Source organism: Amborella trichopoda, chromosome 4 (genome assembly GCF_054954075.1).
Source record: "Amborella trichopoda isolate Santa Cruz 75 chromosome 4, AtrichopodaSantaCruz75HAP2 v2.0, whole genome shotgun sequence".
In the NCBI taxonomy this organism is placed as follows: Eukaryota; Viridiplantae; Streptophyta; class Magnoliopsida; order Amborellales; family Amborellaceae; genus Amborella; species Amborella trichopoda.
The window spans coordinates 46,422,361-46,449,284 of record NC_142339.1 but is presented as its reverse complement, the minus strand read 5'-3'; the positions used below and the strand labels follow the sequence as shown (position 1 = coordinate 46,449,284).

At 32.6% G+C, this 26,924-nt stretch overlaps 1 protein-coding gene across 1 annotated transcript; it reads left to right on the top strand.

The window, feature by feature from the left end:
- Positions 1–419: 419 nt before the first annotated feature.
- Positions 420–4,106, top strand: LOC148782529 (alpha carbonic anhydrase 7-like). Its single transcript, XM_088864649.1, has 5 exons — positions 420–548; positions 1,788–1,890; positions 3,455–3,601; positions 3,705–3,758; positions 3,950–4,106. The coding sequence occupies exons 1-5, from the start codon at positions 430–432 to the stop codon at positions 3,992–3,994; spliced, it is 468 nt and encodes a 155-aa protein (XP_088720775.1). The 5' UTR covers positions 420–429; the 3' UTR covers positions 3,995–4,106.
- Positions 4,107–26,924: the final 22,818 nt, after the last annotated feature.

Sequence of the window (26,924 nt, the reverse complement as noted above, 5' to 3'; positions counted from 1 at the left end):
CCTCGAGCAAACATTTTGGATCTCAAATTTTGGGATGTAATTTTTACAACCCAGACACTAGCCTTGGTAAAAAAACGAAATTTAAAAAATAAACTCTCAATTTATTAGAAAAAACTTATGCCTCAATATTGAGACCCTCTAATTTTTTGAAGGCCTAGATCCAAATGTTACAAAACTTAAAATTCAAAATTTTTCTTAAAAAAATTATCAGCTAGTAATTATTATGTGTTTTTCAAAATTTTAGACTAAAAAATTTCTCCTAAATAGATATTTGAGTAATGGAGGAGATTCACAATATACTCCTGCAGGAGCATAGAATAATGCGCTCTTTCCTTTATTAATTGTGCAATTGTTTTTTCGGCCATTCATCTATAATTGTAACTGAACGTTGTTCTCTCTCTACTTGTTTGTGTGTGTTACTGTAAATTGATGTGGCAGCTTAATTGGGGGGAAAGTGGAGCTGGAACACTTGAAATAAACCAAACGGAGTATATTCTCAAGCAATGTCATTGGCATTCACCCTCCGAGCACACTTTCAATGGTAGAAGGTAAATTTCTCTCCTTTTTGATAGTTAGCAAGTCAAGGAATAATAAAATATCGACCGATCAAATCATTGGTAATAAATTGCTTTTATTTTCAAAGTTATAGAATCGTGAATATTTTAGATTTGGTTAAAAAAAAACATAGTTAAAAAATCGAATATATAAAGATGATTACAATATAGAATTATGATTTGCAGCTATTGTATAGATATATTAAGCCATTAAACAATAATTTTAGTAATGCTTGACAATTTTTTGTTGAAATTTTTAATAAATCTAACAACAATGCTTACTCTATTGTCATAGTACAAAATATATCATAGATTTATTGGGAGCATAAAATGAAACAACAACAACAATATTGAACATAAGAACTAATTAACAAATAACAAGAATTGTGAACCAGGGTATAGGATTATTTAAAAAAAAAAAAAAAGCTCCCAAAATAAGAATGCAGTTAATTAAAAGAAAACACAAAGACCCAAATATATAAAATAGTGATCCATCCAAATTTCTATGTTATACACACCAATGAAGTAAATTAAAAAAACTATGAAATTAATCATACTTTTCTATACATAAAAAAAAACAAAATGCTTATGCAAATTCGAATCTCGCACTGAATTCTTAGCTATCTAAATCTTTAATATCATTGAATCTCACTCTTGCTCTTTATAAGAACGCAATGGGCCTAAAAATAAATACATAAAAGATTTTTCATTGGATTATTCTTCTTTTAATTCTATTTATTGTTTTGAGATATACGATTGTTTCGATTATTATTTTTAGAGTAATATATTGGTTGTATTTTTTCATATACCTTTTTTAAGGGAACTCATTGATGAAGTTTTCCCACTGTTAATATATATTTCTATAAATTAAAATTCGTTAATATTAAGTTAATGAAGAAATAAAGTTATAGGAAGAAGCTTTTATTAAAAGTCTTTCTGAAAAAGGATAAAATTCGGATTTATATCAGTTCCATTAAAAAACGTGATATTTAGGAGATTTTAAAAAAAATTCAGAGTTCTTAACGGATATCAAAAAGTAGGATTTTTTTTTTTAAAAAATTTTGTTTTAACTGGAGACTTGCTAACTATGCTCCTTTTATACTTTCGATTAATTGATTTCCGTCATTTCATTCCAAGGCCTTTTTCTCCTGTCGTGCACTTATTTCATAAATGTAAGCATTCACCTTTACTTACCAAAATTGACCAAAAATAATGGGGGTTTGTGTGATTCAGATACTCATTAGAGATGCAGTTGGTTCACGAAAGCAAACAAGAGAAGAGAGCGGTGGTTGCGATTGCCTACAAAATTGGCGGACCTGATTCCTTTCTTAAGGAGGTAATCATGCTCTCTCTCTCTAACGGCATTCTCTCTCTCTCACGGTGTGTAAAATTCGATTCCCCACCAAAGTATGCTCCAGCGTTTGACAAACCGGCCGGATTGAACCGGAACGGGCGCGGTTACTCTGAACTGGCCTTTTGTCGGTCTAGTTTTACTCGGTTTTTATGGTTAAGTTTCAATACGTTGAAAAAATTCAAAAAAATCATTTAAATTTTTTTAAAAATAAACAAACTTATTTGTAATGTATTTTTTAATGTTTTCTATCATTTTGGCAAAGGTTAGAAAACATTTTGACGAGCAATATTTATTTTTACATTTTCCTTTTTTTTGAATTATTTCTAAAGTACCCCTATAGATTATTTAAAAAATACCACTATTTAAAAATTGCAAAATTTATATTTCACATACTTTTTTTTTTATCTTTGTTTAGATGTGTTTCGTTAAAGTTTATTCCAAATATAATTTGCATATTTTTTAGATTTATCACATATATATATATATATATATATATATTTATTTATTTATTAAGAATATTAGGTCAGGCCAAGACTTACCCAGTCTTTTCGGGTTAAATGGAACCATATCCAGGTTATTGAGACTAGCCCATATCCTGGTTAAGAGCCCAGTTCTTGTAATCGAACACTGCTATGCTCAATATACTCTTTAAACTCCATCCAAAGGGAATGATGGTCTCTCTCGTCCGATTGTGCCAAAGTCGTTTATATAATTACTTTTTTAATGATCTTTGGCCAGGCCTAGACTGTGCCCAGTTTTTTCAGGTTAACCATAATCGGTTCCAAGTTATTCGGATTGGCCCATATCCCGGTTCTGAGCCCGGTTCTTGTAATCAAACACAAGTCTGTTTAAATTTTGGTAAAATATATGTTAGGGATACTTGTTAGATCTTAAACTTTGGGATGTAACTTGTACAACTCATAAAGTTTACACATATATCTAACTTCTACAAGTAAATTTTAAAATATGATATATACTTGTACTCATGTATGTAAAGGATTGTATACAACGAGACCATTTATCGTTATACAAGGAGGTCACAATTATTAACAACATTCAACGTGAAATCTGATAGCTTAGGTGTGTCAGGTCAATGAAATAAATGCAGCCACCCAATTTCACATCTAATGGTCAAGATTATTTGTGACCACCTTGTATCAAAGGCAAATGGTCTCATTATATACTTTCCCTATATATAAATATTTTTATTTTGTACAAACTTACAGTATTTAGACGTTTTTTTTCGGATTTTGACACATAGCAAACTTATAAATAGACACATGTGTTTGTATCTAGCTAACATATATTTCTGATATTGACACTCATATCAAACTTATAAATAGACGCATGCGTTTGTGTCTGGATAACATATATGGCATCGTCTCTTTCTCCTTCCCAAATTTTTCTACGTTGGTCGACAAGCTTTTCGTTTCTCTCTCTCTCCATTGCTTAACAAAAAAAAATTTCGTAAAAATTTTGTCTGCGATTGAAGAAATAAAAAAGTCCGGTTCTTTGATCATTTCACGTCATGGGTAATATATTATCTATTGCGGATTCTAAAGATGCTGAAGCACAAATGGGCGTGGTGGATCCAAGGCACATAAAGATGGGTAGTAGAAAGTATTACAGATTTATGGGCTCTCTTACCGCTCCACCATGCACACAAGGCGTTGCATGGAATGTAGTCAAGAAGGTTGCAACTTTCTCCCTCTAAATCTGCATCCTTAACATGCTTTACTACCTACTCTTTTCGACCACCATTTAACTCTTTTCACCTACCTTTGTTCAATCTTCAGGTGAATACGATTTCCAGACAGCAGCTGAGCCTCTTGAGGGCTGCAGTTCATGGTGTAAGCCTTTCAACTTTCATGATAAAATATATATATTAATGCATCATTTATTTAGTTTAGTGCATCAATTATTTTTGCTATTAATATCTAGTTGTACATGATCCGTGTTAAACAAAAGAATTGCATACAATGTGACCATTTACTTTTGATACAAAGAGGTAACATTTACTTACAACCTTTCAATATCACAGAAAGCAGAGGCGAACGCAAGGCCAACACAGCCCATCAATAAATGAAGTGTTCACCTCTACACCCCAAGGCGTCTTTGAGCTGTTCTCCATTTTTGATTTCAACATGTATCAACATTGGTGAATTCCTTATATTTGTTCTTTTAGGGGCATGTAATTTATATGTTACCTAATAGTTTAGTTATATACAAATATAAAGAGGTGCCCTTCAATTCTTCTCTATTTGTTGTAACAATAGATCTAGTCATGGTGTTTAATTATTCGCGTTGTTGCGTGAGGAGTCGTCGCAACCTAGTCAGATTCGTGATCTTCCGGCAAAAACAACTTATCATATTTATTGGTTTTTAATATAAGAGAACTAGTTTGCATTTCTAAACATTGGGCCAGTGTTTCAGAACCTTGGTCAGTAGGCATGGTTGTTCACCTGATGTATCCATGTCAAATTGTTGGATCGACAATTTGGATCAGTGTAAATTGGTCTAAATCAATAATCTATAAAACTAAAAATAAATAAAATTGAAATAAAGATTTATGTGGTGGTGATTTAGAGGGACCTAAAAAATATTAAATAAGCTTTAGATAATATATATATATATATATGAGAAGGGGGGATTTTAGGGAGGAAACTGGGGCTGGACAAAGACCTTCCCAGAACTGGTTCAGTTGCTAGATTCCTAGTCCAAGGCCGCGATTGCGAAAGTCTTTTTTGTGCACGCTATGAAAAGGAAAAGTTGTTCGTGCATCATGAGACACGCACTTCGACAATAGCATTCCCTAACGCATTCAATATCCATCTGTCTACGAAATTTATTCACTTGAAAAAATAGGAGCCAAAGGTATTAGGAGGTTATAAGGGGTAGCAAGCTTGGTTATCAAATATTCCAACTCGTCGGAAAATGTAAGAGACCATAACTCTGGTTTTTCTTCTGGTTGGATTTGCCAGCTTAGGGCACAACCAGAGGCAAACAATGGAGTTCCAGTGCTGTTGGAGAGAGGAAGAAGAGGAAAAGATCTAAGGCGTGTATGAATAGCTAGGAGGTACACTAATAACCCTTCACTTCTAAGGCGTGGGTTTTGGAGACACCATTAGGTGTCCAGTATTTCAATCACCGGACAATAAAGAGCCTTTGGAAACGCAGCAATAATAGTTTCATGTTTGGTGATTGTATTGCCAGATAGAGGGGCAACTTAGAAAAATAAATAAAAATAAATAAGAGATAGTACTTGTAATTTCAAAAAAATGAAATACCAATTGGTAATTGATCTCCCAAATAATATCCGTACGTAATTTGCTCTTCAAAATAAATCCTTTGAAATTATAATATTTGGGAAAGGTCATTTTATCTTATTGGAGATAGAGGAGTGAGTGTTTTGTATACAAAGGATACATTATAAATATGCTCACTGTCCCATATATGACACATAAGGCGTTAATAGCATCACGAGAATGCAACAAAACCAATTGGAGACTAGACTTAAAATTAAGGGGTCATACCAAATATTTGTTATTTCTAACCATTTGGACTTCTAAATTCATTAGAAAAATGCTCGTACTTGCTTAAGTATATATGGTAAGTGAATTAGGATGTGTATCGAATGATGCTTTTCAAGTACGAAACATCATTATTTTCAACATCCGAAAATGTGACTGCGAAATGTGAAAAATGGGAATGTGAATGTTTAACTTTCGGGCTATTTTCGGATGTTGAACATTTGAATAATCCTTCAATTCGGATGTTCAGCACCCGAAAATGGGAATGTGAACGTTACGCTTTCGGCCTATTTTCGGATGTTCAACATCCGTAAAAGGGTAAAGTCGTTTTTTTTAAAAAATTATGTTATAAATGGTAAAAAACAGACATATATATAATAACATAAACTATTTGGTACATTCATAATAACGCAAAGTATAACGAATATATATGTAATTTTCTCTTTATTATTTCTAACCATTTGGATTTCTAAATTCATTAGAAATATGCCTGTAATTGCTTTTGGATTTCTAAATTCATTAGAAATATGCATGTACTTGCTTAAGTATATATGGTAAGTCAACTAGGATGTGGATTGAACGGTGCTTTTCAATTAAGAAACATCATTCTTTAGTTACCCCGATGATGAAAAGATGACATAAAGGAAATAAGTGGTAACAAGGTTGATGTTGACCTAGATCCTCTTCAATTCTCTCTTCATTGTTGAAGAGGAGATGAAAAAAAAGATGAGGCCATGGATGCAAAGTTGGTAAAAGACTTTTCAATTCCAAGCAAATTTTGTGGTGCACAAGGACAAGACTAAAAACTAAGAAGCATTTTTTTTCAAGATCCAAAAGGATATCTACACTGATAAGGAGTGCACAAGGAAAACGAATTGTTACAATTATGGGAACCTAGGCCACTACTTTAAGGACTGTCAACACTGATTAAAAGCCCTAAAACTGAGAAAACTTAATGGTCGCAGAAGATAAGTGGTAGCAGTGTTTTTAGACTCGGCTTAGACCTAGGACTCTGCCTTGGCTCGGACGAAGTGACTTAGGAACAAATAATGATAATAATTTAAAAAACTGTGAAAATTTTGTTAAGGTAATTAAAAATAAGAAAAACAAAAATGAAGTAAAGAAAATCATTAAAAATCTACAATAGTCCAAAAAATTATATAAAAGATGGATTATTAGACCATTTGATTCATTACATTCCAATACTTTAGAAAAGTAAAAAATAATAATAATAAAAACTCGATCATGTAATAGGAAAGTTACCAAATCATCATAAAAAAGAGAATAAAAAGAGAAACTTACGCATATATCCTATATAATTAGCTTAATTACGAAAAAATACACTGTAATTGTTTAATATTATGTGCATGTCCTTTTTTTTCACCCTTTTTTGAATTCCATTTTACCCTCACTTCAGATATTTAAAATCCAAAATCAAAATGTTATATTATAACATTTAATAATAATAATGTTTCAATTATGCAATACGAAAGGTTACCAAATCATCATAACAAAAGAGAAATATACCCATATATCCTATATAATTAGCCTAATTATGAAAATCCATTGTAATTGTTTAATATTATGCGCATATCCCTTTTTTGACCTTTTTCTGAATTTCATTTTACCCTCACTTCGAATATTTAAAATCCAAAGTCAAAAGGTTAAATTATGACATTTTCAATATCCGAAGTCGTATGTTCTCAGTGCGTGAACAAATGATCCTTCTGCCCCTTGTTTTGAATTTGCCATGAAAAAGGAATATATTTAATTGGTCTTAATATATATTTATATTGCGTGGTTTCTATTTAATTAAGGTGCACCTCCAAATTTTATCATAGCATGTAATTTTGGTGTAAAACATTTTAAAGATTATTTAAAAATTTATTTTCATATTTAGTTATAAAATTTTAAACTACAAAAATGATTAAATTCAAGTAGACCTATGAATATATGAAAATCTTGAAAACGGACGGTCTAGATAATGTGTTGCAAGATACACTATTTTTGGGACTCAAAAATCTTTTTTTTTTTTTTCATATTCATGCATCGCGATGTCGAGATGATCAATTATAAGGTTTTTCAACACTAATTTCACATTTTAAGTTTGCAACCTTAAAATATGATTCTACATTTTGAAGCTCAATTTTGGTGGAAGTTCATTAGGGAACCCTGGTCTAGCAGGTTTTGGAAGAGTGGATAGAAATTGGAATGGAGAAGTTATTTTTATGTATGCAGGACTGCTTAGGGTGAGGATGGCAAATGATGTCGAAATCTATAGACTGTTATAGGGCCTACGATTTTTGGTGGCAAGGAATCTAGGTTTTTTCTGTAATATTGAAGGTGACTTCTTGAATATTATTAATTGGTGTAATGGGATGCAGAAGACACTTCGAGAGTTGAGGTCTGTTTTACTACAGATTTTGGATAAGGCCCTTTACCTTTACTTTCATGCCTATTTATCGGGAAGCCATTGTGTTGGTTGATTACCTTGCCAAAGGGGTTCCTTCTTATCTAAGACTGATGTCTTTGATTCTGTAATCTCGTTTTGACTTAATAATATTTTAGAATTCCTTAAAAAAAAAAAAAAAAGGTTACAACCTTATGTAAACTTTTTCATATACATTTTATCATTTGATAGGACCTCTCCCTCAACTCTCAAGCAAACCACTCTAACCCAACACCGAAGTTTGACAACAAAATGTCCGGCTAGACTCCAACCAAGCTTCAACACTAGGTGGGGTTTTGTTTATTTACTTTTAATATTTGTCTGTTTTACTTTAAATTTTAGAAAACTAAAAAATGAATAAAAGTTATGTTTTTGTCATCATGGTTTTAGGAAATTAAGGTTGTGAAATTTTAAAATATTTATATTTCCTTATTTGTAGTTTTAGGTTATTTCTAAGGGATTTTACTGTTTATAAAAGCCCCTCAAAATACTACACTAAAGTATTAACATTTTGCACGATTCACGTTGGATTAGTTTCATATTAATTTTTATCATTTGTTATTTGATTTGCTTTATGACATTTTGCACGATTCATATTGGATTAGTTTCATATTAATTTTTATCACTTCTTATTAGATTTGCTTTATGGTTATTTAGGGTTTTAATGCGACTTTTGGTGGGTTTATTTATGTTTTTGCAATTATATATTTTGCAATTATATGCGTTTTGGATGTGAATTTTGGGGTATTTTTTTATAGTTGTACAAATGTTTTTTAGCCTTTTTCTTATAGTAGTACAATTATATTGTATTTCTTATATCCTTTTGGACTAGGACCTAGAGTTTTCTCTTTTTGTGTTTGGGTTTTTTTAAAATGTGTACTTGGTTTTTATGATGGAAGTTAGTGACAAAGAGATTTAGTTTGAATTTGATAGTTTTTAGCTTCCTTTGAGGATAGAAGAGTTTCCATCTGTGTTTTTTTTTTGGTTAAGCCCCTCAAACCACATATAATAACTTTGTGTTGAAGTTTTTCAAAAGTTGAGGATAGAAGGGTCTGGGAAGTGTAAGGCGGATTGTTGTGCATAGAAAGTGCACTGCTTTATGACAGTGGTATTTCAAAAACAATATTATAGGCAAAATTAAATTATCAAGCAATAAGTTGAAACTCATTAACAATACAATGAATCAAATAACTACTGAATACTGGAAATAAAATTCTTATAAGTAGGGATTAAAAAAGTATAACACAAGGAGTCCACAATTCCACAATCTTTCAATGCATATGCCTTGATCCATTTCTAGAACTATTTTCTCATTAACTGATTATTAAGACTGGAATTATATATGATTTTTGTAAAAATTATTATAAGGCTGAGGCCATAAACACTGCACACCTTCAAATAAGCTCGAAAGATATCATTTCAATACTAAAAAATTTTATGATGTCCTGGATATTTATTCTCATCTTTAATTAGAAAATTTAAAGCTTAAAAAATAGTGTAGATTAAGAAGATCTATGAATACTTAAAGATTTTGAAAATTGACGGTCTAGATAATGTGTTACAAGATGCACTATTTCCAAGACTAGAAATATTTTTTTTCAATTATTATTAATTTTTATTAGTATTTTCATGTATCTCAAGGTCGAATTGATTGGAATTGAGGGTAGCATTTAAGGTGTTTGATTATTTAGGGCCTCAACCTTATAAACATTTTCTATAGGATGCAATATCTATAAGTCCTAGGCTCTATAAAAACAAAATACAGTCTCACCTCAAATCTTCATCTAGAAAGCACTTTGGGCATCAGAAGAAGTTTTTATGATGGCTCTAATATCAATGTCCAATACCGATTATGAAATTTAAAGCTAAAACAATGTTACAAATCTTGGCGATCTGCGAAAACTTATTTTTAGGGTGAAATGGACGCTCTAAATAAGGTGTTACAATATAGCTTGAAATCCAAATTCTTTTTATAATAATAACGGTCAAGGCTAAGATGATCGATTTGAAGCTTTTACAATGCCAGAACTAGAACTTTTGGCCAGTTTTAAGATAAGGCTCGCTTATTTTATTATTGCATCAAAATAATTTTCTTTTCTATATGTAAAGGATGCGGTTTGTATAGAGTCGAGGATCTAAATAATCAAAGTACAGCGCAACTTCAAATTATGTCGAGAAATGTGGTTTCAATACTGGAACTCTTTGTGATTGCATTAAAATATATTTTCATCTCTAATTATAAAATTTAACCCTTCAAAAATTGTGTAGATCGAGTAGATCTATGAAAAATTGAAAATTGACGGTCTAAAAATGTGTTACAAGATGCACTATTTCCAAAACTTGAAATCCATTTGTTTCTCATGTCCATGCATCTTGATGTCAAGATGAACAATTTGACGATATTTGAGCATCAAAACAACCTCTTCTAGTGAAATGTTTGAGGTGCACTCTAATTTGATTGTTTAGATCCTCGGCTCTACGTAAACGTTTTCCACATATAAAATGCGAATCTGGACTGCCTTAAAGTATGAGCCCTTTACGAAATTCAATGGTGATTAACAAGGCAACCAGTGATCTACAGCCTCTCAACTTTTTATTTTCTTCTCTCTAAGATAAATTGGGCGCCATTGAGAACCGGAGAAGCCACATGGAATTGCAAAGCGCTAGTAGAACGAGTGAACAAAGTTTGCAAAACCGGCCGGGTTGACCTGGACTACGTCGGGTTACTAGAAGCGACCACTGGCCATGTTCCGGTTTTGGCAGGTTAGGGTTGTCAAGTAGCAAATTTTTTAAAAAAATCTAAAAAATTTAAAAATAAGAAATTTGTTTATAAGGTTTTAAATGTCGAGATTGTCTACAAAGAGACCATTTATCTTTTATACATGATGGCCACACTCATTCTTGTCTCTTAAATTTTAAAATGGGTGGTTGTAATAGTGTTATTGAATAGACACAAATTTCAAAAATAACTTTTCGAACTTCGTGACTCACCTCAAGCCATCAAATTTGACATCTAATGAGTATGAATAGTTGTAACCTCCGTGTATAAAAGATAAAGGGTCTCTTTGTAGACAATCTTTTAAATGTTTTCTATTGATTTGGAAAAGATTGGGTAATATTTAGGCCATAATTACTTATTTTTATATTTTTCTTTCTTTTTTAGATTATTTTTGCCCACAAAGTGATTTTTGAAATCCATTTTTTACTACTTCTTATGCTCATTTAGATGTATTTTATTTTAGTATACTTTAGGCAATTGTTATAAATCAAATTTTCTTTACCTATATTTTTAATATTTTTTAAACCTCGTTTTGACCTTTTTAATGTTGTTTTCTATTTTATTTTACTTTTGGTACTTATCTTTAACTTTTTTTTTCTTTTTTTCTAATTTATTTAGAGCTTTTCGGTCCTGTGGATGACTTGAATGTATCAAAGACTCGATCAAATAACTCACCACAGCCAGAAGCAGCAAGTCCCATAACATTGGTCTCACGTGTGCGCACACGTTCCATGACCGTTGAGTGGGAAGAGGACGGTTACGAAATAACTTAGAAAAGAAACATTTGGTTTCTTAGAGTTTTCACATGGTTCCATAAAGAATACCGTGCAGCATGTGTAATGCACCCTTCATTTGGTCTTTTTAATCAGCAACTTAAATGGTAAGAGTCGAACTAACTATAACCATTGCCAAGGTCAAACACTAGTCCATCAAGCGTAGGCCATACTCCTACCAGGTCTAGAATTAGTTGATAGTTTTGAATTAGTTGACAATTTTGAAGAACAATAAAGTGCACACGTGTATTATTTTGTTTAGGGAAAATTACGTAAATATTCATTTTAGCTTATGTTATTACCAAAATACTGAAACTTTCCGTTATTACTGATATGTCCTTTTTTTGGACTTCATAACAATTTTTTTTAAAAAAGATAAAACTACCCATTTTCGGTTTTTGAAAAACTAAAATCATGTCAATTTCAGTTGAACTTTTTCTCTCTCTCTTATGGATCCTCTGCGTATTATCTCTCTACCTATCTCTATCTATCTGAAACCCCTCCTTTATCTCTTTGAAGCCTCTATCTCTCAAACCCACCTTCTCTCTCTCAAACCCACCCTCTCTCAATCAACGACCGCTCTCTCTCTGAAACCTCTTTTTTTGAAACTATCTTTACTAATCAGAGAGCTTTCTCTATCTCTCTGAAACCCTCTCTCTTTCAAACCCCCCCCCCCCCCCTCTCTCTCTCTCTCTCTCTCTCTCTCTTCGAAACCATCTTTGCTAATCGGAGATCTTCTCTATCTCTCTCAAACCCCCCTCTCTTTCTCTGAAACTGTCTTTGCTAATCGGAGAGCTTCTCTATCTCTCTCAATTAGACCCCTCTCTCCTAGAAACATCTCTCTCTGAAACCATCTTTTCTAATCGGAGAACCTTTTCTAACTCTCTGAAACACTCTCTCTCAAACCACCTCTCTCAATCAAAGACCCCCTCTCTCCCTGAAACCTCTATCTGAAACCATCCTCGATTAGAGATCCCTCTCTCTGAAACCATCTTTCTTATTCAGAGAGGCACCATCATCAATCAGAGACCCCTCTTTCTCTGAACTTCTCTCTCTAAAACCATCTTTCTTAATCGGAGAGGCCATGGTTGTGGGGTTTTGAAGAGCAGACTGACGAATGTGGGCCTTCGGTTTTTGTAGAACCAATTTTTTTTTTCTCTCGTGGGTCATCTGCGTATGCTCTCTCGATATCTCTCTCTCTCACGAACCCCTTCTCTATCCCTCTGAAACCCTCTATCTCTCCCTCTATCTCTCTCAAACTCCCCCTCTCTCAATCAGAGATCCCCTCTCTCTGAAACCATCTTTGCTAATCAGAGAGCCCTTCTATATCTCTCTGAAACCCTCTCTCTTTCAAACCCCCTGCTCTCAATCAGAGGACCCCTCTCCCCCTAAAACCTCTCTCTCAAACCATCGTTGCTAATTGAAGAGCCCTTCGCTATCTCTCTGAAACCCTCTCTGTTAACCCCGCTCTCTCAATCAAAGACCCGTCTCTCCCTAAAACCTCTCTATCTCAAACCATCTTTGCTAATTGAAGAGGCCATGGTTGTGGGGTTTTGAAGAGTTGACGAATGTGGGAGCCTCTGGTTTTTTGCCTGAAACTGGTCGTTTATGGCAGAGAAAAAAATTTTCGGTTATTGAAGAACCAAAAATTTAAAATTTTCCATTATTTTGATGTTTTTAAAACTGAAATTGGCATGATTTGTGTTTTTGAAAAACCGAAAATAAGTCAGTAATTATAGAAGGTATTCGGTATTTTGGTAATAATGAAAACTAAAACTGATATTTACGTAATTTTCCCGTTTTTTAATAGAAGGGTTCAAAGATTAAGATCATATGTATTGTCTTGGTAAATCATCACACAAACCTATCATACATGGGGAATAATGAAAGGAAATATTGCAAAAAATTTTATTTAAGGCATAGGTTTTATGAAAACACAGTAGAGCCTCACTTCGAATCCTTATCTAGAAATCGATTTTGGCATTGAAAATCTCCATGATGGATCCAATATCAAACTCCAATGCCGACTATTAGATTTGAAGCATAAAAAGTGGTACAGATCTATTGGATCCATGAGCACTTATTTTTAGGGCAAAATGGATGATCTAGATAATGTGTTACAATATATACTATTTTTAGAGCTTGGAATCCGAATTTTTTCTCACAACAATAATTCAAAACTGAGATGATCGATTTGAAGGTTTTCTAATTCCAAAATTGCAACTTTCAATGGGGTTTGAGGTAAGGCGTAACGTATTTTGATAGGGCTGCAGCCCTATCAAACCATTTTTCTTTTTTTATTCCGAGAGAGAATCGGCCCAATGAACTTCATCTGATTGGCGATTCCCATTCCACATCAAAAATTAGAGAATGTAAAGATTATAGATCCAAATTAACACAATTAAAAAAGAAGAAAAAAGAAAAGGTCTAAATGAAAACCACATGTAAGAAAAAAGAAATGGTAAAAACTTCAATTTGTAACGGCCACATGTGCAAGTTAAAGTATTGCATATAATGGGATTATGCTTGTCCTTTATTAAAAATCGAAAATTGTAGCTGACATTAGATTTTTGATTCATGCAAAACATTAGTATGTCAATTTTTTCTTTCAAGAAGTATAGGTATTACCAAATCTTCCTAATATTTTATAATATTTTAAGTATGAATTTCAAATGTCTGACCAAACCTTCCTTTTCAAGGGGATGTGGCTAAACTTCGTCGTTGATGGAATCAAGAGAGTCAAAATAATCAAATCTCATGTCCCATGGCTGATTTGTTTCTAAGCATGCAGTGTTACTGATATCATCCATCGCAGAAAGCTCCCTTGACAATGAGATTTTAACCCTGTCCTGCAATGGAACACGATCTACCTCATCTATATCAGGAGCACCATAATTTTTGCCATTCATACTCACTGCTTGCATAATGGCGCTCAAAGAGCCATCAGTCTCATTTTCCCCTTTCATCTTATCCACTGCTTGCACATTCGCCTCCTGACTCTTTGAAGGACTAGTTTGACTGTATTCAATATTCTCAGCCTTGATTTTGAAGGTCATACTTGGGAAAGAAGAGTTTGGCAGTTGATTACTTGCCATAACATCCATTTCTTTCTGTTTGGAAGAAGTAGAGGGAGCTTCAGGTAGAGATGGCTGAGGTGCCTCTTTAAAACAAGATGCTCTAGCTATTTCATTGTCAATATCACTAAAGCTACCAGTGTTTGGAATGCAGGCATCAACAGTCCCTGAACATCCTGTAATTACATCTCTTGGAAGACTACAATTTGGACCTCCATGGCAATCATCAATAATTCCACAGCAACTGTGCCACTGACTTCCTTTTGATAATCGAGAACCTAAATGCTGCTTTCTCTTAACAGGGCCTTTCTTACGAATTTTGGAAGTGCGAGCATAAGCAGATGATGCCTGCAAATAACACAACTTTCATCACTTGAAAATATACAGCAGATCAACTATTAGAAATTTTATCCAATTAATGTTGAACACAAAAACAGTTCATTCTTACAGAGTGCTCAAACTTATGAATACCTGAAGTGCAAGAACCGCATTCAATTGCCTAACTGGTTTTTTACTAGCATTCACGGAAGCACCATTATGGTTTAGAGATTCTTGGGCCAAGACATCTGATTTCATCTAAAAATAGCATTGGAGCTATAGAGTAAGAACATATATTCTTTTTTGTTGTATAAAGTAAGGAAATATATACATGCAAAGCAAGAAAATAATAGGTCCGCCACTTCAAGAACAAACCTCAGGAAAAATAGAGTTCATCTGCATTGATTTCTTCGTGGTCTGACTTCTATTGGAAACAAGATCAGACTCATGAAAAGCATCCTGCAAATTCCCATGAAATAAATAATGCCACAATCCATTCTGAAGCTAAAGAAAATGATGCACCTACAAGATTTTGTTGCTCAAGAAAAATGATAATATGTAGATCAGATATTGGTGGCACTAGCCTTGGACCTAGGATAGGGACACAGTCCAATAGCCATGGAGTTAGAGACACAAGGATATTCAGCATAACAAAATAATAGGTAAGAACCTGCCTTAGGAAAATCAAAGTTCATCCGCAATGATTTCTTCGATCACAGAACGGACTTTTATTGAAAATATATTCAGACTTATGTAAAATATCCTGCTATTTCCCATGTTAAAAATCATTTTCGTGTCCATTTCAAAGCTAAAAGGAAATTTGCATTTATCAAAGTGAAAAATAGGCACAAGACAAATTTTGGTTGCTCAAAAATAAAATGACAATATGTCATTATGGAGATCAGATGTTGGTTAGAGAAGCCGCACAACTAGGATAGGGCATCAATAAAATTGGAGTTGCAGCAGAAGTATGGGCATTCATAAAGGCAGCAGAAGAAAATGATATGTCAGCAACTTCAGAACAGACCTTAGGAAAAGTAGAGTTCTTCTGTATTTTTTTCTTCCCAACACAAAACTGACTTTTATTAGCAAAGGACAATTAATTAAGCATTTAACTAAAGAAAAACAAATCAAGTATAGAGAGATCCAAGGACAATTTTGGTTGCTTAGGAAAAAATGACAATACACTACTATGGAGATCTGATGTTGGTTGCACAAGCAACAACTTGGAGGGGACAACCACTCCAACAGTTAGATATCAATATGAATACTGAAATTCTCATAGGAAATGTTACCATCATATCCCCTTCTCCTCAAATAGCAATTACATTTAGTGCATAAACACAATTCCTAAGTATCTAGAGTCGAAGAAAGCATACCATTCATCAAAAAAAAATTGCAATAGCTATCTCAAGAAACTCTTATAAGATTGCAACCTTATATAAACGTTTTTCTTATTTAAATCATTATAATTAATTATTTTCATTACAATAATTATTAGTGTTATTAATTACTAAAAAAATGTGATTGATATAAATAATATTAATTATACTAACAACATAGCTGTAATATTCTAATGAATATTATAACAATTGCGAAAATAAGAAGAATCCTAATTAAATATTATGAATATATTACAAGACTAAAATTTGCAATTAGATAATGATGATGATGATGATGATGCATATATATTGATTATAACAATAACAATTATATTAGGAATCCTGAACCTATGATGATGATGACAACAATAACAATTGTATAAATTAACTAGTTTATTCTAAGATTACTAAATATAATTATAATTATAATCTCAATTATATTCTCTTCAGGTTATTTGATGTATCAAATTTTGTTTGTTATGTTTAAATAGCATGCAACATTTACTCATTTGGCTAAGGATATGTCTAATATGCTATAAAGAGAGACATAGTCATTTTCTCATTCACCATATTGTTTGCTATAATATTTACATATCCTTTTGACAGGACCCGCAAAACAGGTGCATCTTACTATTGTATATAGACACACACTTATGTGACAGATTTCCTGCAAAATTCAAGCTGTAACATGCAGATACAGTGCTCCTTAGATAAGAGATATATTTTTCCACATGTTGCTTTCAAATTGCTATCCCCATAGGGTAGGAACAAGCTCAGGATCCCACTTTCAGTGGGATAGCGAACCCATGTAGGTGGTATTGCATCCCCTACAGCAGATGCACACCTGGAACATTGACAGCAGCTACGGGGCTGGGCGATTGTGGAAACTATGTAATTGGACATTGCAAAAACTGTAGATGCATTACATGGTCTTTCTTCATGCCGCTTTGCCATGAAGCCACTTAAATAGCTTGTTTTCGATGTGGGGCCCCAAACCATTGGGCACCTCATTAGAGATATTCCCATTTGACTGCAAGAAATTCACATATGCATTGTGTGGTGGACAATGTGCAACACATTCCTTACACCTAATGCCTACGAGAATTGCTAACAGAGAACATGAGAAAAAATAAGTGAACAAAGTTGAGTCCTCTACAAAATTGGAGAACAACCATGCTCTTGTATGAGACAGTGTATAGAACCATGCAGAAAAGAACATATTGAACAATAACACACTTCAAGTTTCTCTATCTTAATCAAGAAACAAGAACAAATTTATTGAGTTTGCAACATTTTATAGGACAAAAGATGGCCAAGATCAGTGTTCTTGATTGTCTAAAAATAGAAATGGGATTATCGCAACTGAAACAGATCCCAGTTCCCAATTTCGGCCATGCAACACATTCATAACTGGAAAGGCACCTCATCAAGGTATTCCATATGGAGGCCACGACAGTATTTCTTAACAAAGAAGAATTGAAACTTAATTTCTGAAAGGCCTGAGGAGATCAAACAGGCAAATAAATCAAATTCCACGAAGCATGACGTAGGTGTCAATGGGAATATTAATTTTGGCAGCAACAACACCACCTACGTGCAAGATACAGCCCGATTAGAGAATTTAAATCCGCATGGTATTTTTGGAAGCAATTGTTGTACCAAATTGCTCTTGATCAGGCTCTAAGACATTTACACAACAGAGAACACTCTGATATCATCGAAGCATATAGCAGAAACACATGATCCTACCCTCTTAGAATCATTAAGATGCAACTTGAAGCACAGATGCATGAGGAAATGGGAAAAACGTAAAAGAAAGAGAGCTCCCCCTTGCAACTTTTAGTTGATGTAGCATGCACATCAAGGAAGCATGCATCAATATGGTAGTTGAAAAAGAAACTTTCAATCTCAAGTGCTCCGTTTCTTTTTCGTTGTGGGTGTGTGCTGCCAATTGTGGATGTATTCTTGCTATGGAATTGAATAATGATGTCGCCAATGAGAAAATGGTGCTGTTAACTGGAAAATAGTGTCGTTAATGCGGAAATCAAAGTTCATGTAACTCTTGGGGCAGTGATGATCGGAATCAATCCACCTGAATAGATCTTCATTCTTGACTATTGTGCAACTCATCATCTTTCCAACTCCCTAAAGAAAACGCCTTTCACCATCCTAACTCCAAATAGATAAGCTCAGATCTTAATTGGAAAGTAGTGTGGATTATGCAGAAATCAAAGTTCCCGTAACTCTTGGGGCTGTGATGTTCGGAAACAATCCTATTGTGCAACTCATCATCATTCCAACTCCCTAAAGAAAACGCTTTTTAGCATCCTAACTCCAAATTGATAAGCGCAGATTCTAATAGCCATGCAGGTAAAGTTTGTTTAGCTAGTTATTAACTTAAAAAGGTTATAGATGTTATGATTCCAAAGCCAAGAAATCACATACTATGCTCTTTCATATCAATCTATTTTGCATACAAATGATTGCATTTTGTCATATAAATATGACAACATGGTACGATAAGGAAATATAAGGATTTCTAAGAAGCCCATGGAATTCTTACAGTTTTAAGTACTCCTATGGGCATGGAACCAATAAGAACTCAAAAACATCATTGTGGCCATACATCTTTATCTGATGCACGTGTTTCCCACGAAATCAATAGACCAGAGATCAATTCAGCTTGCATGCACCATTAAAATACCACTAGCGTTCACCAATAACGAGTAACTTTGATTTTCAGTAAAAACAGCGAAGACGAGATAACATTCTTAAAGTACATTGAAGCCAATACCTTTCCATTAGACGGCTTCCCATCCAAAAATACTTCTCTTGTAAAACGAAGCATCCCGCTTCAGCTCTTCGAGCTCAAGCAGGAAGGAATTCATAAACTGTTCCCGTTCCCAAACAGCACGTTCTCGTCTAGAAATATTTTCCTCTTTCGTCACGAGAAACCTGCATGCCCCGCAAAACAACTTCAGTTTCCAAAAATACAAAACCAGTTCAAAAAACCAAGAAATCAAAGAAAGCCTACCTTTCACGGGAAACGAGGGACTCATCTACCTGTTTAAATAGATAATGGAAACAATCACGATTTATTTTAAATTGTTTTACAGTTGCAGATTCTTCGAAAGCAGGTTGAAAGGTGGGAGACTTCCATTGATCGTTACGAGAAGCAGATGGTGCTGGAGGCATGGAAGCGGACTGAGGTGGAGCCGATAAAAAACTGTAACGAGAAGTGGATGGTGCTGGAGGCATGGAAGCGGACTGAGGTGAAGCAGATGAAAAACTGTAACGAGAAGCAGATGGTGCTGGAGGCATAACGCACATTGGGGCGCTTTCTCCATCTCGGTCCCTTTCTCAGGTCATCTTCCTCCATTTTTAGAAATACAAACCAGCCCTCTCTCCCTCTCCCTCTTAACTCTGAACTCTCAATGCCCTACTTCTCTCTCTCTCTCTCTCTCTCAATGCCTTAATTCTCTCTCTTATGCACTATCTCTCTCTCAATGGAAATTGGCAAATCCCGCCATGCCGGCAAAATCTTCCATATTAGGAAAGAAAGATTTTCTCTTCTTCCTTCTTCGGAAAATTAAGATTAAATAGGGAGTAAAAAGATTGTGAATATTCATTTATAGAATAGGCGTGGCTGTTAAAGCTGAGGAAGGTTTATTCCAGACGCAATGCATGTAAAGTGCAATGGACATTTGGACGAGAAGCCTGGCTTCAACGTCACTGGATGATATGCAGATGGCCGCGTTCGAATCAAGTTAACACAGTTTTAAGCAGATTTAAAAACAGGCGATCTATGCGACGGTTTGGATAGGAGGAAATTAGGAATCTTAGATATTTGAAATCATATTTGAAATCCTAAAGAAATCTATGGACATTCAATACCATGGATTTTTGTCATGGATTCCTCAAATCTCTTGTTTAGATAAACAATACAAAATTAATGGATTCCTTGCCATCATTTCTTTGTCCATTGTTTGGTAATTAAACTTAATACAATTTCTCTTTCTATAATTTTTATATGCTTTATCTTCCTAAAAGTCAAAATTTGGGATAGTGTATCTATAAAATTTTCGAGATAGTTTCTTTTTTAAAAATTTGATATGGTTTCTCTCTCTAAACTTTAATATACTTTCTATCTAAAATTTAAAATTTGAAGTTATCTATCTAAAATTTTTGACATAATTTCTCTCTCTAAAATTTTTAGGTGCTTTACTCTCTATAAAATTTAATATAGTTTCTCTTTCTAAAATTTTATGATACTCTCTCTTTAAAACTTAAAACTTGAGATAGTTGCCCTCTCTAAAATTTTGAAATAGTATCTCTTTAAAATTTGATAGTCTCTTCAAAATTTGATATACTTTCTTTCTCTAAAGTTTAAAATTTAAGATACTTTCTCTCTTTAAAAATTAAATTTTGAGATAGTTTCTTCCTAAATTCTTTTGAGATAGTTTCTCTCTCCAAAAATTTCATCTACTTTCTCTCTATAAAACATAAATTTTACAATAGTTTCTCTCTCAAAAAATTTTGAGATAGTTTCTATTTCTAAATTTTTTTTGAAAGTTTCTCCCTCTAAAATTTGATATAATTTTTATCTTTAAAATTTTCATATATTTTCTCTCTCTAAAGTTCCAAATTCGAGATAGTTTCTCTCTAAAACTCAAATTTCAAGATAGTTTCTCTTTCTAAAAAACGAGATACTTCTGTCTCTAAATTTTTTTTTGCAGTTTCTCTTTCTAGAATTTATAATAATCTCTCTAAAAGTTTAAGAATACTTTTTGTCTCTACAATTTTAAGAATACTTTATCTATCAAAAACTTAAGATTTAATATTACCTCTCTCTGAAAGTTTTGAAATAGTTTCTGTCTGTAAAAAATTGAGATAGATTATGTATCTAAAAATTTTCATGTTCTTTCGCTCTTTTCTCTTTAAAATTTTGAGATAGTTTATTTCTCTAAAAAAATTTGGTACTTTCTTTCTCTAAACTTTTAACCTACTTTCTCTTTCTAAAATTTTAACAAGCTTTCTCTCTCTAAAAGTTAAAATTTGAGATAGATTCTCTCTCTAAAATTTTGAGATAATTCATCTCTCTAAAAAAATTTGGTACTTTCTCTAAAATTTTAATATATTTTCTTTCTTTAAAATTTTAATATACCTTCTCTATCTAATATTTTAACACATTTTCTCTCTCAAAAAATTAAAATTTGATATAATTTCTCTCTCTAAAATTTTGCGATAGTTCATCTTTATAAAAAAATTGCTACTTTCTCTAAAATTTTTTAACATACTTTCTCTCTCTAAAATTTTAACATACTTTTTCTCTCTAAAATTTAAAACTTGAGATAGTTTCTCTTACTAAAATTTTTTAAAGGTTTTATCTCTTTAAAAAATTTAGGTTCTTTCTCTCTCTCTAAAATTTTCATACCTACCAAATGCTCTTTATGTTTCGGGTCGAGGAAGCCAATGAGTGAAATCCATGGGCTTTGGAAATACAGAAAAACCGGTTTTGGTGTGGAAATGAAATCATGAAAAAGTAGGTCTTATTTCCATGATTTTGATTTTCCTGATCCGAAGTATCCTAGTCATTAAGTAGTCCAAACAATGGATTTTGGAAAAATCCAAGATATTAGGAATCCATGCTTTAAAATCCATGTACCCAAACAAGCCCCATAAGTACTTGAAAATCTTGAAAATTGAGGGTCCTCGGAACTTCGTACACATTATTTTTAAGATTTGAAGTTATTTTCTTTCTTTATATTCATAAATCTCGATATCAAGATGATCGATTAGAAAGCTTTCCAACTTCAAAACACCTTTGTCTAGTGAATTTTTTAAGTACACCTTACTTCTATAGTATAAAGTTGGAATCTTGTATCAATTTTTTCTTTTTTATTTTGGTTATAAATTGTTACGAGAGGGTGCATTTGGATTTAAAAAAAAAAAGTGCACTGCTATTACTATGTAAGTACATAAAAATCCTTTCTTTTTTCCCTAAAAACTTATTCGAGCAGGAAGATGGGTTTAAACAAATTATACGGCTTGGATATGGATGAAACCTATGTATGTGCTTCGACTTAAAATTCTGTAAAAAAATTCTCAAAATTTCAAGACAACAAAATCCTATTTAAGTCGGTCATTTGCCTAAGCATCCTTCACTAACCTAAGAAAAAAAATTGTATAGTGTGCACCCTGAATTAGCTCGAAATCTATATAGGTTTTCCGGTGCTCAAATTCTTTCTTCTTTGTGTTTTGTTTACCTAGTTATCCAAGTGAGAAAATGGGTTTAAAGAAAAAAACATTCAGAATACACACTCTGGAATATGTCGGTGTTTAGATACTCATGACACAAGCTTTTCTATAGAAACTTAACCAAATGAGTAAATGGTTTTATAATTAATTAAATTACCATAAATCTTTCTGTAAGAACAAATAATTTTCTCATTACTTACAATTTATCAAGTGGACTCAAAATGGCAGCCTATATTAAAGTTTAACAGGCAATGGTGCCTACAATGCATCAGCTAGAGAAATTTCATATAATCAAAAAACTATCATAGGCATATTACTATGGTTGCATGATATCGTATTCAACCATTTGTTGAATGAGGAAATTGTATAATCATTTTTGGCAAAAATTGCTGGACATGTATGAACTGGAGACTGCAGTTAATAGTAGTTGGTTACTTTTGCTAGTGTCTTGCCAGATAGATGGGAAAATTGGTTATTTCACTGTATAATTCAACATCAGAAGGAAGAGTGACTGTAGGCCAAGTGACCAATAACTTATTTAGTAAAGAAACAAGGCTAAAAATGTACATGTATATTTCCTCTATCTTAGATATCATAGGATAATTTGCTTTTATCATACAGTTGTATAATATATGATGATCTTTCCTTTATCGTACCAGTTGCATATATTATGATATTTTCTTTCTTTTTTTGTATATTGCATGGACTGTGTAATGCATCAACCTCTGCATACATATACAAGACCTTTTCCACAAGATGAAGGCAGAAAAATCCATCTTCTTCCACATGGTACTTTGATCTCTCAAATCTCTGTTGCTTCTATCGTTCTATCATTAAAACATTTTACCACTGCTGAGATCTTGTATTAAAGTTGTAGCGGGCACCAGAAGTCCACCATTGTTGAACCTTTTCTTGCTAGACAGTGATATTTGGTAACTTGTCCTCATTGCCGAAACTCCTCCAAATCTAAAGTTTTGGTCATTCTAACATCATTTAACTTGCTGGAACTCATTCATGCACTACTTTTCACCTTACTAACGGATAAATTAGAGTCTTTTCAATTGATTTCTATAAAACCAAACGATTGATATATGCTTATTGGGCTTCTTTTATGAAAAATGCAATTCGCAAGGGGTCCTTGAGCTATATAAATGCATTTATGCTCCATTTTGAGGCGAACAATTCACCCACTCGACCTAACCTCAGGCTTAAACGGTGTCACTCGATGGTAGTTTATATGGGGTTCCAATGAATTATAATTAGTGAAAGGGCTGATCTGGGAAATGCCCTTCTTTACCGATAGCCAGCTAAGCCGGCTTGCAAGGTACTGAAACTAGAAATCTGATAAAAGCTCACACTTCGAAAAGCTTTGGGAGTAAGAGGGGAAGAGATTTATAAGAGATTTTAGAAAAAGAAAATTAAGATAAGTTAAAACTAAACTACCATGCAAGTGAAATAATAGAGTTAAAAAAAAGAAATTAGGTAAGAGGATATAGAAAAAGAAAATTAAGATAAGTTAAACTGAACTAAAAATACAAGTGAAATAATATAGAGTAAAAAAAAAGGAATTAGATACCTAATTGAAGATTAGGCCTGCAAACCCAACACCTAGAACCATGGCCTGATCAAAGTAGGGACTTCAAATGCCAACTTCTACCGATCTTTGAGGATTTGCCTACTATGTCTAAGTAGACTTAAGTTGAGTCTTGGTTGTTTAAGCTTGAGATAGTTAGGAACCTAGATTTGGGATAAGTGGTCTAGGGTTTGCCGATAGGTTATGGTATAATTTGATGTTTCTTAAGTTAGGATTGGGTCTAGGTGTGGTCTACTGGATCTTATGGTATTATAAGGTTTGCTAGAATAGGGATTAGGGTTAGGTTTATATATATATATATATATATATATATATATATATATATATATATATATATATATATATATATATATATATATATATATATATATATATATATATATATATATATAAAAGAAAGCTTATGGACCATTAGTTTCAATTGTTTTTAGTTAAGGAAAGTGTTTCATGTTGGCTGGACCGTATTTTTACATATGTGGGAAAGTGTAACCATCTTAATATTGGATGCAAGTCGGTGTTCCATCTAAAAACAATAGAAACTAACGTTCCAAATGTTTTCTTACTAGAATTAATTTTTTTAATTTTTTTAATTTATTTATTTATTCACATTCATGATCAAAGATTACATGTACTTAAAAATTAAGTATTAAAATCTATCTCAAAAAAAAGATTTATGAAGAGACCCGCATTTCTACATCTATGGGGTATAGAAACTAGGTCCTTTAGATAAACCATCCATTTGCATCCATTTTAAAGGCGTAGAAATGCGGGAATTGATGCATGAAACAGTTTTCCATTGGTTTTACACATAGTTAGGAAGCCAGGCAATATCAATATATCGACTCACCATAAAATCAGAAATAAATCAGTTTATTTTAAAAAGTTAGATGAAAAAGGTCTAGTTAAAATACAGATCGGCAAAAAAACTTTATATAAAAATGTCGCGAATATATCGGGTTAGGCACAAAAACTTGGAGTGAACAAAAAATGGATAAGTTTAAAAATTTTGAAAATTTAAAATTCTAAAAAATATAAAATTTGCCAAGGCCATCAATAAACAATCCGTCCATAAATTTTTTACTAAACTAATATAATTAACTCAATTAATTTAGTTATCCCATGAATCTCATCCCATCATCCAAAATTAACTACAAAAATTACTAGAATGATTCAAAATTAAACATACAACATGGTAGAGTTATTAGAATTAATAGAAACGAGTCATGTAATTATGCATCATCATCATCACCATGATCATCATCATCTGTAGAGGTGTCATCATTTCTCATCTCTTTAAAAACCTCTTCTAGCAATGAACCAAACTCTTCAAGATTAATTGCATTACAATCAGTTTTTTTATTTTCACAAGATGCAGTCATCACCTTCAAGTTCATTTTTACGTAAACTAAGTTAACTAAGTTGATTAACATAGTTGGTGTCAATTTATTGATTATTTTGTTTTGTGTTGCCTCAAAGCACTCCAATGTCATTCGCACGTTGAAGAGCTACATGGTTGGCTCAAAATCCAAATAGCAACCATTTGACCAGTGTAATGCTTTCTCCACAGACTTCCCACCAAACTCCTATATAATGAAAAATTTTTGAGCCACATATTTAATATATAATTAAAATTGAAATAAAATTTATTTCATTAAAATAATAAAAAACTAATATTGAAAAACTAATAATACAAAAAAATACAAAAACACTAATAATACAAGAAGATACTTACGAAGATGAATTGTTAACAATAATCTTATTGCAACACCATCAAATACATTTAGATACGACATATGGTACTTCGATAACCCTGAAAAGAATATATTTGTGTACTCTTTCTGGATTATTGTATCTAAAGTCATGATAATGTCAGCCTTCACATTAGGATTATCAAGTTTAACAAACCTGCCACATATTAAATATGGATAAAGAAATGTAATAACAACATAGATGAGGTGAATTATATTTTTCTTTTGCCTCTTTTTAAAATTCTTCAAACAATTCAAAATATCTAGATTCATGATTACTACAATTCCTCTTTAGTACCTCCCTTGCCCTTTATATTGCTTTATTTAAATATCTTATGGTTGACCCATTACTATCAACCAAACCAAGCATGTTGATAAGAGGCTCTAATGTTGTGATTCTATCTATCACACCATTTTAAAATTTGGAGTTTTCAATTATTTTTATGATTATTTTCTCATTTTTTCTCTTGTTATAACTCAAAGCTCTACATTCAGATGATGGAATTAATCTAAAACCCTCTTCTACTTGCAATATGGATTGAACTATCAAAACGTTAGTAGCAAATCTAGTTTTACCATACATTTTTCAATTATCTTCCATTTGAGTGTTTTCTCATCAAATATAAAACAATGGTATGCCGATACTAAAATCCCTTTATCAACTTCCTATCCTTAATGACATCTTTTACCTAAGTGATGTCATTATCAATGTTTTCTAAAAGCAAATCTTACCGATGGGTAGCATATTATGTTTTATGAATATGACAGAATTTTGATTCTATTAGATCACTAGCGTGAACATAACTTAATCTATTGTTAGTCACTAGTTGAGCAAAATTTATTGGCCCTAACCCCTCAATGACTTTAAGAATCATCTTTTCAAGAAATAATTTAGTTCTTCTATGCTCAGATACCTCAAATGTATTTATAAAAACGAACCCCTTTTGTGTCAAGAAGAAACAATATTGAGGAATGACCGATTTTTTATATTCAACCAGAGTTCTGACATCAAAGTGCACATTGATTGAACTCATGACTCCTTGGTTGAAGCTACATATGCATCAACTTCTGTCTTAAGTTCTTATATTAATTTAGTACGAAAAGATGAGTA